A 13,305-nucleotide genomic window follows, 5' to 3' on the forward strand; every position below is an offset into this window, starting at 1 on the left:
CTCACTGGTTGCCCAGAGTTCCATGCAGATGTGGCTCATCCATTTCCACATCTACTCACTGGTTGCCTGTTTTGAGCCAGGCACTCTACTAGTTGCTGTCCATACAACAGTGAATGAGAAGATGAGGACCTCCCCACCCTCACAGGCCACAGTTCTGTGATCCTGGAGAACAAGTTGTATTTTTAAGCTGCATTATCTAAATTCATGCATCCTCAGTGTTCTTCCCCTGGTTTGTTCTCCCCAGTCTTCACTGTAGTGTGTTGACCACTCACTTCAGCCTTGACTTGGCTATGCTAGCTTACTCCTTATGGAGGAATACCGCAAGAATTAGTTAAAGAAGGCATGGTACTGCTCTGAGCCAGCAGTGTTAATTAGCAAGAAGCACCAGAGGAAAAGTAAATGTTTCATTCTGTTACTTTGATAGTTTAAGGTTTTGTTTGCACATTGTCCTTTTTAGCAAATACCTGTATGTCATTTTCCCATTCTTATTCTTAATCTTCAGTGAGGATTGTTTTAGTTGGTCTTTATGCCAGAGAAGTTTGTATCATCTGCAGGTACCTTGGTTTTGACCTGAGTGATTTTTATTATTCTTTCTGTATGTAAAGAAGAGAAATTGTTTGAATTGATTAGAAAAAGTGATTGTTTGTTCTGTGTAAGTTACTCTAAGCATGTTAGTGTTACCTGTGCCCCTAAACTGTATTTTTTGTTTTCGATCATCTTCTTCACTTTTCCTTTCTCTTTATAGTCCCACCTATGTACCTATGTACTTCCACTAATGCACATCTTGATGAAGGTGTTCTCAATTTGGAAACTTTGTTATATAAAAAGAAAATTGAAAACTACATCACCAGCCCACAGAACTCTTAAGTTTTTATTTATCTCATTATTCATTTTGGCTTCTTTTCCCGTCGCATTGTTTGTTTTACTCCTCAAGGAAAAAGATATTTATGGTTGTGGAAAAAAGGAAAGATAGTTGTCGCTAAGTCATTAGCTGGTATTCAACCTTCCTACTGGATAAGGCTTTGCTAGACAGCCTGGCCCCTCTCCTTGTCCTGTTGCATGAAGTGCTGGGGGAGCGGGGGGGGGGGCGGCGACTGCTCGTTTGGCGATTTCCGTCTGTGGCTGTGGATGGTCTTACTGACCCTGCACCTCTGACTCCTGCAGATGGTGGTGAGTGCCATTGTGGACACCTTGAAGACAGCGTTTCCTCGCTCTGAACCACAGAGTCCCACAGAGGAGCTAAGTGAGGCTGAGACGGAAAGCAAGTCCCAGACAGAAGGCAAGAAGGCTAGCAAGTGAGAAGCCCTCAGTCACCCAGGGACCTTTCCCCAGTTCTCAGATTGATCCCAATCCTCAGCCAAAGCTCACCCTATTCTCAAGCCCTAGAAGAGAGGAGGTGGGTCAGACATACCAGTTTTTAGGCAAGGCTAGACCCCGGGCTCCTCAGTGCCCCACCTGGAGGAGCGTGCAGTGCTGCAGAGACAGCACTGCTGAATGTTTGCATTTGCCATGGGAACCCCGGGCCCAACTGACCAGGGATGGTCTCTAGCATATGGATACTCTCTTTCTCTTTTCCTGGAAAATAGAGATGTTTCTTTCCTAGTAAGAATTAACTCTTATAACTGATCTCTGTTTGCCATCATTTCTGGAAATCTTGGCTCAGAAGTTGCATATATTAGCAATAAACAGGAAAGGGCTAGAATGGAAACCTGCAGGGCCTATTTTAGGAAGTGGTTGACTACCATTACTCCCTCTTGCACTAGGTCCCAGCTGTTCCCTGGCAGCATTCAAAGCCAACATGTGGCCAGCAAAGGCACCACATGTACCCTTAATGGAAATTTCACATATCTGGGTCCTTATGAAGAAAGAGCATCTGTGTGTGTGTGTGTGTGTGTGTGTGTGTGTGTGTGTGTGAGTGTGTGTGTGTTGTGTGTCTGACTCACTGTCTCTGTGCTTAACATTTCATGGACCAGCAATAACAGACTCACAGCACCTAACCTTTTCTTAACGGGCCCTTATTTTGAAGGATGGCCATCATACCTGCGCTTATGAGTCTCTGTCCCTTGAAACGTTGATGTTATCACTTGCATCTCCTTCTCTGGTTTAATTTGGAACGCAAGGGGAATTAATGGATGTCCAAAAAGAATACACCATGAATAGCAATAATAAAAACTTGGTATATGCCACTCATCTGTTTAATCTTCATCATATTTTTAATGAGTGCCTAGTATGTGCTAGCTAATCTTCTATTCTGTGGGAATATAACCATGATATAGACTGATGTCAGTTTTACTTGGCAGAAGCCATTTCACAAGTGCACTGTAGACATAGCTTAGTATATGAGTTGCCCTATCTATTAAGAATCGCCAGAATATACATTGTTTGGGGGATTATAGGGCCAAGTCTTTCCTGGCAGCTCTGACCACAGTAAGCTCCCCAGAATAAGTATGGATATTCTTGTTGTGATGTGTTATCAGTACTTACCAGACCTTTGTGTGGGGCTCAAGACCATGAATTACATTCTGTTTCTGCTCTTTGTTTCTGTACCAGGTCCAGGCTGAGGTTCTCATCCAGTAAAATTTCTCCAGCACTAAGTGTGACTGAAGCACAAGACAAGATTCTCTATTGTCTCCAGGAAGGCAGTGTGGTAAGAACCAAAACCCAGAGAATGTGAGGCAGAAAGATCTGAGATGTTGGTCCTTTAGTTATAGGCAGTTGAGTTTTTCTCTAAAGCCAGAAATGTCCTGCTAAATGACTTAATTAACATTTGGATCTCTAACTTTTTTTTTTTTTTTTGAGACGGAGTTTCGCTCTTGTTACCCAGGCTGGAGTGCAATGGCACGATCTCGGCTCACTGCAACCTCCACCTCCTGGGTTCAGGCAATTCTCCTGCCTCAGCCTCCTGAGTAGCTGGGATTACAGGCATGTGCCACCATGCCCAGCTAATTTTTTGTATTTTTAGTAGAGATGGGGTTTCACCATGTTGACCGGGATGGTCTCAATCTCTGACCTCATGATCCACCTGCCTCAGCCTCCCAAAGTGCTGGGATTACAGGCATGAGCCACCGCGCCCAGTCCCTGGATCTCTAACTTTAATACTGAAAGTATTTTCTCTGAGTGGTTTGGAATTCCTACCAGTTCTGGGTTGGCAGGTTGGCTTCTCAACCACAGTGGGTTTGGGATAATGGATGACAAGATGAGAACGAAGACTAGTTCCTGGAAAAAAGTGGATGACCCAAAAATATATTCAGAATAGTCCTAGGACAGGCCTGTTTTACTTGCAACTTTGGTTAAAATCTTTCCTAAAGTAGTCATAGCATCAGTTGGGTTCTGTACCTAAGGTACTTACTCAGGGGAGAGACAGGGAAACCTAGAGAGCCACATTTGCTCCCCTGCTGTCAATATTCTATATGTAATGTGCCACTGGCTATTCCTTAGGAGCCCGAGACCCTATCCATGTCTGGGATGGAATCTTTTATTGAAAAACAGACAAAATTACTGGAAATGCAGCCAACAGAAGCCCCAGAAAAAGATCCAGAACAACTTCCCAAAGAACATGTGGACAGTTGCTTGTCAGATGCAGCTGTGCCAGCCCAAGACCCCAGCAACAGCGATCCAGGTGAGTGGCAAGGTCTCTGCTCCATGGAGAAGGGAGCCAGGCAGCATCCATTTGGGGCTTGGGATAGTTGGAGTTGGTAACTTTAATTTCTGTTCTGTCCAGCTGAGCATGCCATATGTTGAACTCCAGTGTTGGAGGTGCTATGTTTGGGCACAGAGATGGGTAGGAGAGAGTTGCCAGAGCAGAGGCAAGCAGCGGAGCAGGGCACAAACGGAGTTCTAGTCCAGCAGGACGAGATCATGCTGATAATACCGACAGGTCATTGAATTTATTTTTGGCATGCTGTGGCATATCAGACTCTTGCATTTCTTTAGAAACTTTCTTTCCTTAGTGTCCAGTTTTCCTGGTTTTCTTCACACCTTTCTTGCAGGTTCTTAGTCCACTCTGTTGGCTCCATGAACCACCCATCAGAGCTTGATTTTCGGCTCTCTGTTCTTATTCTACACACTCCTCCAGGGTGACCCAGCTGTGCCATTGGCTTCAACTCTAATGCATGTGTGGTGATGCCTTAAATATTGAATATTGTGGATCTTCACTTGGATATACCATAGTGCAACTGAAATGTAACATGTTCAGGATGGAAATTGTCTTTTTTCCCCCAGTCTAGTCTTTCTTCTTTATTTACTGCCTTGGCAAATGATACCAAGTAGTTACCCAGCGTAAAGTAGGGAGGGAGAAAAGGTGAAAGCTCTGCTTCTTCCTTAGAAGCCTTGGAGGTAGAACAATTTTGCCTTCCAGGAGAAGAGCAGATGTGTACTCTGTAAAAGAAAAATTCAAAGCCTTAGATATTAATTAGTATGTTTGCTGAACTAGAACTTAAAATATATGTATCAGTTCCATCAAGATAAGGATCTCTGTTGAGAATAAAAGATCACAGAATCTTGGATTCAAAAATGGGGAAAAAGCTGATTTCACTATTCTTTCTTAGGTGCCCATGAACAAATTACCTGACATCACTTCTGTGGGCCTCAATTTAAGTCTGTGAAAAATGGAACTGACAGCCCCATCCCTTCACACACACTGTTTAAGTAAATGAAGTGGTATTACAGTGAAAGCATCAGAGAACTCTAAGAGACTGTAAAGATGGTTGGGGGGCGGGGAGCGGGAACACTGTGATAAGAATATCATTCTAGGCAAAGTCCACCCTGTAAATGTTGAACATCGTATCGCTAGAGGGAGGGCTTAGGCCTGAAGCCCTTCTTCTATCTCTGAGAGATTCAAAATGCTCATGTAATTAAAAAAAAAAAAAAAGAAAACTACCATTTTTTTTTTCCATTTATTTATTTTATTGCCATTTTTTTAAGAGGACTAACTTGGTGATACCTTGTTTGCTTTCTTATTTTTCACTGCTGTAACTAATTGTGACCACATGGTGGCAGCTCCAAGCAAATGCTAAACCTGACAGAATCACACAGTTGAGGACTAAGGTTCAGGATGATGCTGTCTCCCAAAGACTGCAATTTCCCATCTTTGAGGAGATGATTAGAAAGCAAACAACATATCAGTTCCCAATGCCTCCTTGCAATACAAACAGAAAAGAAAATATGTATTAGATGGCGTTAAAAGGGAAGTGTGACTTCGTTCTAGTAGACCTGTCCAAATCAGAAGTCATTCATGTTCAAGGAGAGCTTGGGCAAACTGACCCAGAGAATACCCATTGGTCCTATACTAACAGAGTCATTGTTGATGTTACTTATTATGTTAATCACAGCAGTAGCACCAGTTATCTCAGGTCCACTCTGTAACATTACATACTTGGAGGCAAATCAGAAGTGACGTTAGAAGCTCAGCACAGTTTAAACAGCACATGCTTCCTTCCATAAAATACATTTGTTCAGGAAACCTTAGTTTAGCATGGGTATAAGCTCATTTATGGCCCTTCTAGTCTTTGAAACAAGAAAGAATTTAGTAATGGTTATGGCATTTTACCCAGAGGTGTGTTCTTCCTAGAACCACATGTTATCTCAAAATCAGACTGAAGCCTCCTGAATCCTAACCCCACAGTTCTGTGTAACGGAGGTTTTTCAGGAAAGTGAAGGCCAAATTTTTTCCCACTTCTGCCCACAGTATTTCCATAATGCTTTGTGGGGGTGAGTGGAATGCAAGGTTGGAAAGAGAGGAGGCCTTGCCAGTTACACTTAGTCATTGGTTGTGAGCTCTTATTTGGAGCAGAAAGTATTCAGCATCCTGGAAAATACAGAAGAAATAGAAACTAAGTAGCCAAAATAATTATATATGTATATAATCTAAAATCATGGAAACAGTATCAGGAACATAAATAAAAATTGTAAAGAAATGCTGAGCCTATCACTGAACCTGCTAGATATGAGTTAAACATCTCTTCATTTGAGTATAGAGGGATTGCAAAAATACCAGATGATTGGCATGAAGGTAGAGAGACACAGGTTTCACCCAGTACATTGAAAGATGCTCCTCAAGTATGGGTCTCTTCTGAGTTACTCTTGATGCCATTTTGTTCCTCAGGAAGAGAGACAGAGTTAGCTGACACAGCGCTGGATCTGCTCCTCTTGCTACTAACAGAACAGTGGAAATGGCTGTGTACTGAAAACATGCAGAAGTTTCTTCGTCTTATCTTTGGGACCCTACTTCAAAGGTAAGATTGCTGAATTCTCCCTCACATCAGAATCTCAAATTGCAGAGGAGGTGGATGCGGTGCTGAATTCTGCACCAGAAAGAGTAAACGTAGTGTCCAGGGAATCTGCAGCCATAATAGAATATAAATTCTTTGTTACAGGGGTTATAGGAATGAAAAATGCCTTGAGATTATCAGAAAGCTTTTATTAACTACCTTGTTGTAGACGATTTGAAAGTATCTGGTTCTGTAAGACTTCTGGCGTAATGCACTGAGATGCAGACACTGCCTGTGATCCTAAAATACTTAGCTGAACTCTTCCTCCGCTCAATTCTCCACCCAGTTATATCCTCCAGCCGCACTGCACCTTTCACTTGGGTATGGTGGACATTTGTCTCAGCTGACATTATGTCATCGCTGTGATGATAAACAATGTGAAGGAAAAGGAGAAAACAGATCAGTCCTCTTAAAATAAAGATTGTTTTCTCTGACGGGGACATAAATATTCATAGCTGAAGTACTTACTGGCACAGGATGGTAAAGAATAGAGGGAAATTTGGATTTGCAAGTTGGCTTTTCTAATCCAGGCTTTGTAATCCTCACACCATTTGATCTCCTGAAAGATTTGTACACAGGTGGAGTTTTTAGCTGCTGACTTTCTAACTGTGGAACTGATGTAAGCTTTGCTAACCTGAGGCAGGCCAGAAACACTCTCTCTGTTCCAGGCAGACATGTAGCGCTTGGGCTTTGGCTGCTCTTGTTTTGAACTCCCTCTTATGAGACATCCTGGCGCATCCCAAAGTAAGAAGAAGCCAAATGCTGACCTTCTCTCAGCATGTGGCCCATGCTAACAGGTCGCTCAAAAAATATAGTCTTTTAAAAAATAATTATGTATCTATTCATTACCAAGTAGAAAAGTTATTAACAACAAGCAGTTAAATCACCCTTTTCTAAGTTACATAGGATCAAGGACGTATAATAACCTTGAATCACAAAGAGACCAAGTGAAGGAAGATGATGCACATCTATATTTGCTAAGTGCTATCTATGCCAGCACCCAATCTCCATTTACATGTATTTTTTTATTGTGATCAAGTAAGGTAGGTAGCCCCATTTTACACAATAACAAAATAGAGCTTAGCAAAGTCAACTAACATGCCCAAGGTCATCATTAGTAGCACACTTAGAATTTTAAGCCAGATTTGTACAACTTCAAAGCCAATGTGCTTCTTCATGTATCTTGTAGCCTTAAGACTGATCTCCAAGTGAATCCTACATATAAAATGCTGAGTGGTCTTTGCACGTTTAGGCTTTTCTGCTTGTTCCTACTCAATATTCAGTTCTGCCACTAGAGTGCTTTTTTCTGAAAAGCAAATCTGAACATATATTCTCCACTTAAAATCTTTCAGTGGCCTCCTGTTGCCTACAAAAGTGGTTTTTCCAGTATGTGTCCTAGAGTTCTAGGGTTCCACAGAAGTGCTTCTGAAGCCAACTTAGAAGCTAAGGAAAAACTGAGTGGACCATGACCCAACCGAAGAGGTTCCACTTAGATCAGTTTAATGTGCTGGGGATCTAGGTAAGGATTTGTTTGAAAAAGGGCTCCATTCTGTTTAAAATATACATTTATTTATTTATATTAAAATTCCACCTCCTTTCTTACCTGGCATGATCTGGTCTCAGTCTTATTTTCCATTTTCCTCCATGTAAAGTAGCCATCATTGCCTGAATATTCTGTGGTCTTTTACCCCCAGGCCTTCGCTCATCTTCGTGTATCTGTTTTCAAATGGTCCTTCTCTACTTACTCTTCTGTACTCCTTCCCTGTGTCCCTAACTTTCCCTCTTCTTGTCTGCTTGACCTACTGCAAAACAGTTTTCATATACTGGGCATAAAATGTCATTTATTCTGTGAAACCTTCTGTAGCATCTACTGTCTTTCCCCCAGAATTAAGAAGTCCTCTAACTCTCAAAGTTTTGATAATAATACTTACCACAGTGTGTTATATAAATGATCTGCTTTTCCTAAACTAGTGGTTGTCAACCAGGGCACACTTTGTCCCCCAGGGGACATTTGGCATTATCTGGAGATATTTTTGGTTATCACAACTGGGAAGGTGATGTGGGATGCCTACTGGCATCTAGTGGATGTAGGCCAGGGATGCTGGTAAACATCCTGCAGCTACACAGGACAGTCCCCCATGCCAAACAACACGAATTATCCTCCCAAAATATCAGTATTACCGAGCTTGAGAAACCCTGTGTAGACTATTAGTTCTTTAAGGACCAGAACTAGCTTTGCGTCCCCAGCAGCCTATACAGGGCCTGGACATAGTAGCTACTCATTGTATATTTACTAAGGAAATAAACATTTCCCTTCCCAGTACCTTTACACTTCAAAGTATAGTCTCTTCAGTTTTATTCCGTCACCTCTGGATGTCACTACTTAGGCCTTCATTTTTCTTCTTCTTTTGGGCCTCCCTTTGCTGATCTTCTAAGTGGTTTTAAAAAAAATATGAGAAGATCCAAAAACTAGCTAGTATGTGATCGTTAATGACCTCTTCCCCTTGAAGTCATTTACATGACAAGTTGGCTTCAGAGCACAGGAAATTATTCAGTATGAGCATAAAAGTATAGACGAGTTAGGATAAATTCAGAAGAGATTGAGATCCGTATATAAAAGGGATAGGAAAAAGTTTACCTGAAGTTTGAATAACTCTGAATATTCAAGGGCTTGGGCTAGACCAGATAAGGGAGAGATACCTATATTCTGAGAGCTGGAGAGTGATTGCAGGAGTATTTCATGCATTCAGGGTCCTGGGAGAGCTAAGACAGAGAAGTTAAATACAAAGGAAGCAAACTCCAGGTACATGGTAGACATGGAGAAGACAAGGGTCATTTTAGAGGTCAGAGCAGAGGCTGTGAGATTTCTTTATTGTTTATTTTTCGCATATTGAGCATAAAATGTCAATATATGAAATATCAATGAGATGGGATCTTGTTCTGCCGCCCAGGCTGGAATGTAGTGGTGCTGCAGTCATAGCTCACGGTAACCTCCTGGGTTCAAGCCATCCTCCCCCCTCAGCCTCCCAGGTAGCTAAGACTACAGGCACACACCACCATGCTTGGCTAATTTTTAAAATTTTTTGGTTAAGTTGGGGTCTCACTGTGTTGCCCAGGCATTTCCCTCACCTTTCCGTTCCTATCCCTGACATTGCCTGACGACACCCAACTCCATTTGACTGGCTAAAGTCTGGTGAATGAAGACTAGCAAACCCAAATGTAGCTCATGCCATGAGGGGCCTTACAGTTGAATTGCCCTTGACATTCTCTTCTTTTCACATTCTGAGTTTTTGTTGTTTTTTGTTTTGTTTTGTTCTATTTTGTGAAAAGGCATCACTATTATGATGGGAAAAGTGGGAAAATTCTGAAAATATTTGGTGAATTTGAATGAAGCCACTGTGAATATTGTGTAAGAATGGAATTTTGTGGCCAGTTACTTTTGAAAAACTTGTAACTGGGTCTGTTATCTTTGTTCATCCTACATATTTCCAGGTGAACGTGTTTTATACATGTTCAGTTATCTCATATCCCTTCCTATCAGCAAGTTCTTACTTATATCTAATCCAACTTTATCCGTAGCCCATTTTGTTTTGTGTTAAAACTACATCTTGTTTAGCAGTCTCCTCAATGCAAGCTTCCACAGACTAGAATTAAATGAAGAATCTCATACTTCTCTGTTTAAGGCCATTCATGTATCCCTACAAATCATTTTTCCCATCTTTTTAATGACATTTTTGGCCTTTTTCTCAAGTACCTTATAACTGGTTTCAGTGTTCCTGAAGCCTCCTTAAGATAGGAAGCTAGAAGTCGTGGTATCTAAATAAAGAACGAGTTCTTCCTCCAGAGGTTCCAGAGATCTGGCATCTGTGGCCCATGGTCTCATACCTGCAAGCCCCCTGTGCATAAGAGACATGGAACTCATTTTAGCATTCAGAGTGTAAACATTGATAATCTCCTCAGCATGAGCATATTTACTGTCCAGCAAATGTTTATTGAGCATTTACTTAGTGCAAATACTGTACTGAACGCTACCATGCACATGCTGTTAAAAAGCCTGAATTATTTTTGCACCAAGCTAATATTTAATTCCTTCCAAAAGTCCTGTGAAAGCGGTATTATGACCCTCATTTTAAAGATGAGGAAACTAAGGCTTAGAAAGAATGTGGGTTATTTAATCAAAATCATAGGGTTAATAAATATCACAAGCCAAAGTTGAACCCAGGTTTTTCTGATTCATAGCTATGATGATTTTCTAAATTTCAGGATCAGATCTTTGCCCTGCAATTCAGCCGGATAAAAACCAACCCAAAAATCTTTGTCTCCAAGCACTGGAGATTATCAAGCAATTTGTAGAATCCAAACTTCATTCTCATATCTACACACTTGTGTCTAACATAAGGGCACTGCTGCAGTCTAGAGGTGGCCCGTGTTACTGTCCCCGGGACAGTTGCAGTTTTTAATGTTAAAACGTGGTTTGTGCGTTGTTACGCACTTCCGCTTTATTTGCTTTGGTAAGCCAGGATGCTGGAATCTTGACATCTCCAGAGCTGCAGCACCTCTCCACTGTCAACGCTGTGTCTCCCACCAGAGGCGTGATGTGAGGTCCCGCTGTCTCCCATCCCCATGACTGCTACCTAGGAGGCTACATGTTTGCCCTCCCTGAAACCACAGGTAGCTGAGCCATATGCATTTGCAGGGTCCTTGGGTTCTCTTCTTTAAGTTCTGTGCTTAAAAGGGCAGGGTAGTTAGTGTTGGTGCCACAGCTGGTACTGCCACTTCTCTAGTTGTCTGGAACACACTGCAGTTTGAGCATCAGGGATGCTGTAGTCACCAGATTTGAGCACATCTCTTCCTTAAAATGGCCTCATTTTCCAACCTCCAGTATTATTACCTCCAAGCAGGCAAGTTTATTTCTTCTGCTTCCAAATTTGTGTACCCTCCTTGCACCTTTAAAAGACCTATATACATTACCGCCTTGGACACCATAGACTTCTGTCAAATTATAAACACACTCTATCCTGCAAAGGAAAAAAAAAAAAGAAACGGAGTAAGTTCGACCTCATAACCCCTCCTTCTGAGCCAAAGTTGGAAGAGCTCTGATCTGAGCCAGGCTTATAAATCTCCCTTGATTGTTGGTGATGTGGAAAGAAGTGGGGAGGGGAGCTGAAGAGAAGTTAGATGCCCAAAAAAGGCATTGTTAAGTCAAAGGGAAGTCTTGCATGCATGTGCACTTAACCTCATGTGTCAGCTTCTGTGCTGGGAACATCCAATTATGTAACAAGAAGCACTCCTTATTTGGAATGAGAGACCAAGGGAGGGGAAGGGGAGAGCGGATAGCAGTCTGAGCCAAGGAGCAAATCCGGCTTGTGCAAACTCTGCTCATGTCCGAAAACAGAAGAAACTTGAAAATATATCTGCGTACATCAGAATCAGATTTAGCAAATTTGGCAAGTACTTGGAGCTAAACAGGGTTGGAGGGAAAGAGGAGACATACACTGTGCTCCGTTGATGGTAGGAGGTTTGGGGCAGGAAGATCCAGCCAAGGTAAGGGGTAGGATTGTTATGGAGCTCTGATGGAGAGTGAAGGAATGAGAAGAAGCTGGACCAGCGCCCAGCCTGGACACCCAGAGCAATGCCACAACAAAAATAGGAGCCAGGCCAGCAACAGAATGCGTGAATGCCACGTCTGCAGCACTGCCCTCCCCATACCCCCGATGATGGCATCAGACCTGTGTGAAAAGGGCAGCAGACACATTCCTGGCATCTGCGTCAGGATTTCTCAGTTAAAGGAGGAGGGGGGGAGGGGGGGAGAGAGAGAGAGAGAGAGAGAGAGAGTGTGTGTGTATGTATGTATGTATGAGTGTTGGGGGTACGTAGGAATAGAATGGCTTGGCAGAAAGCAGGGGGAAAAGGCTCTGGCAGAGGAGAGTATAAAGCATGTAAAGTTAGGAAGTATACAGAGAGGAAGAAGAAAAGAAAGGATGTACAGTTTAAGGAGTCCAGCAAGCAGGGGACCCAGGAGAAAATTGAAAGCAAGTTCTGGACCTTACACCAGACCTTGTAATCATTTTCTTAGAAAAGACATCTCCCTGTAAACCATCTCCTAGGAAAGTTCAGGAGAGTTGTGGCAGAGTCTGGGGGCACTGGAGAGTGCTGTGCTGCAAGGCGTGATGTTCATCTCCCCTCAGGACAGCTGGAAAAGGTTGACCATGAACCCTCTTGGTTCCACTATTCTCTTAGAACGCCCCGGAATCAAAAGTGCTGAGTGGAAGCAGCCGAGGGCCTGCTTCTTGGTGGGCATGTCTAAGTAACAGGTAGATAAGAGGTCTTTTTGACATTGGTTATTTCTTAAGAGAGCCTCCAGGTCTGCCACCAGAAGGACACAAATAATTGCAGTGGGAAAGGAACCGATATTTTTTATTAATGATACCAAGGAAGCAGCTACGTACTCTTTGTATTAATGATCAATTCCGTGAGAAAGACATATATTTCTATGTTTTATAAGTGACAAAAGTTATTTTCAGGTAGAATAGCATTCCCCAATCATGAAAGTACTAACAACCACACCTTAAGATTCCACTTGAGTCATCTTGGCCTCAGAGGTCATACATTTCCCACACCCCTGCACTGCCTCCCCTCCATGAAAGCTTTGCCGCAAAGCAATGGCCACTAGAATTGGGTTCACCTGAAAGTTCCCATCTGGCCTCTCTTGTTTTCCATCTGGCTGGTCTTAGGGACACATGCGTCTGATGGCAGCATATAAATTATTTTTGTCTGCATATTCTGATTTTATTTTTAAAGCACTTCTGAGCCAAGGATTGTCTCTTACGTATCTCTGTTTACATCCTATTCACAATCAGGAAAACATTATCAAAGTTAAGACTCAACAGTTTCTCAGGAAGCATAGATTACAGTTTTTTCCTTTGCTGTGTAACTTTTTCTTCCAGTTCAGCTCTGGTGCCTGGCTGTGTCTTATACCCGATCTCTTCCTATGCACAGCTTCTCTAGAAGTATGCTTTGCAAGACCCCCAGATGC

The 13,305-nt window shown here is 42.4% G+C and overlaps 1 protein-coding gene across 9 annotated transcripts in view; it reads left to right on the forward strand.

The window, feature by feature from the left end:
- SNX19 (sorting nexin 19) overlaps positions 1 to 13,305 on the forward strand; it is a 44,254-nt gene that overhangs the window by 7,008 nt on the left and 23,941 nt on the right. For 8 of the 9 annotated variants that reach the window (XR_005198933.1, XM_017523263.2, XM_017523279.2 and 5 more), the window contains exons 5-8: positions 1,165 to 1,295; positions 2,551 to 2,647; positions 3,439 to 3,619; positions 6,104 to 6,233. Coding sequence is in view for 8 of the 9 variants with exons in the window: in XM_017523263.2 (XP_017378752.1) it covers positions 1,165 to 1,295; positions 2,551 to 2,647; positions 3,439 to 3,619; positions 6,104 to 6,233 (539 nt within the window). In the remaining variant the exon portion in view is untranslated. Of the gene's footprint in view, positions 1 to 1,164; positions 1,296 to 2,550; positions 2,648 to 3,438; positions 3,620 to 6,103; positions 6,234 to 7,668; positions 7,754 to 13,305 lie in introns of those variants that run through there. The other variant, XM_037736027.1, reaches the window with a different exon arrangement.

The sequence above is a fragment of the Cebus imitator genome, unplaced genomic scaffold (genome assembly GCF_001604975.1).
Source record: "Cebus imitator isolate Cc_AM_T3 unplaced genomic scaffold, Cebus_imitator-1.0 Scaffold0, whole genome shotgun sequence".
Lineage (NCBI taxonomy): Eukaryota > Metazoa > Chordata > Mammalia > Primates > Cebidae > Cebus > Cebus imitator.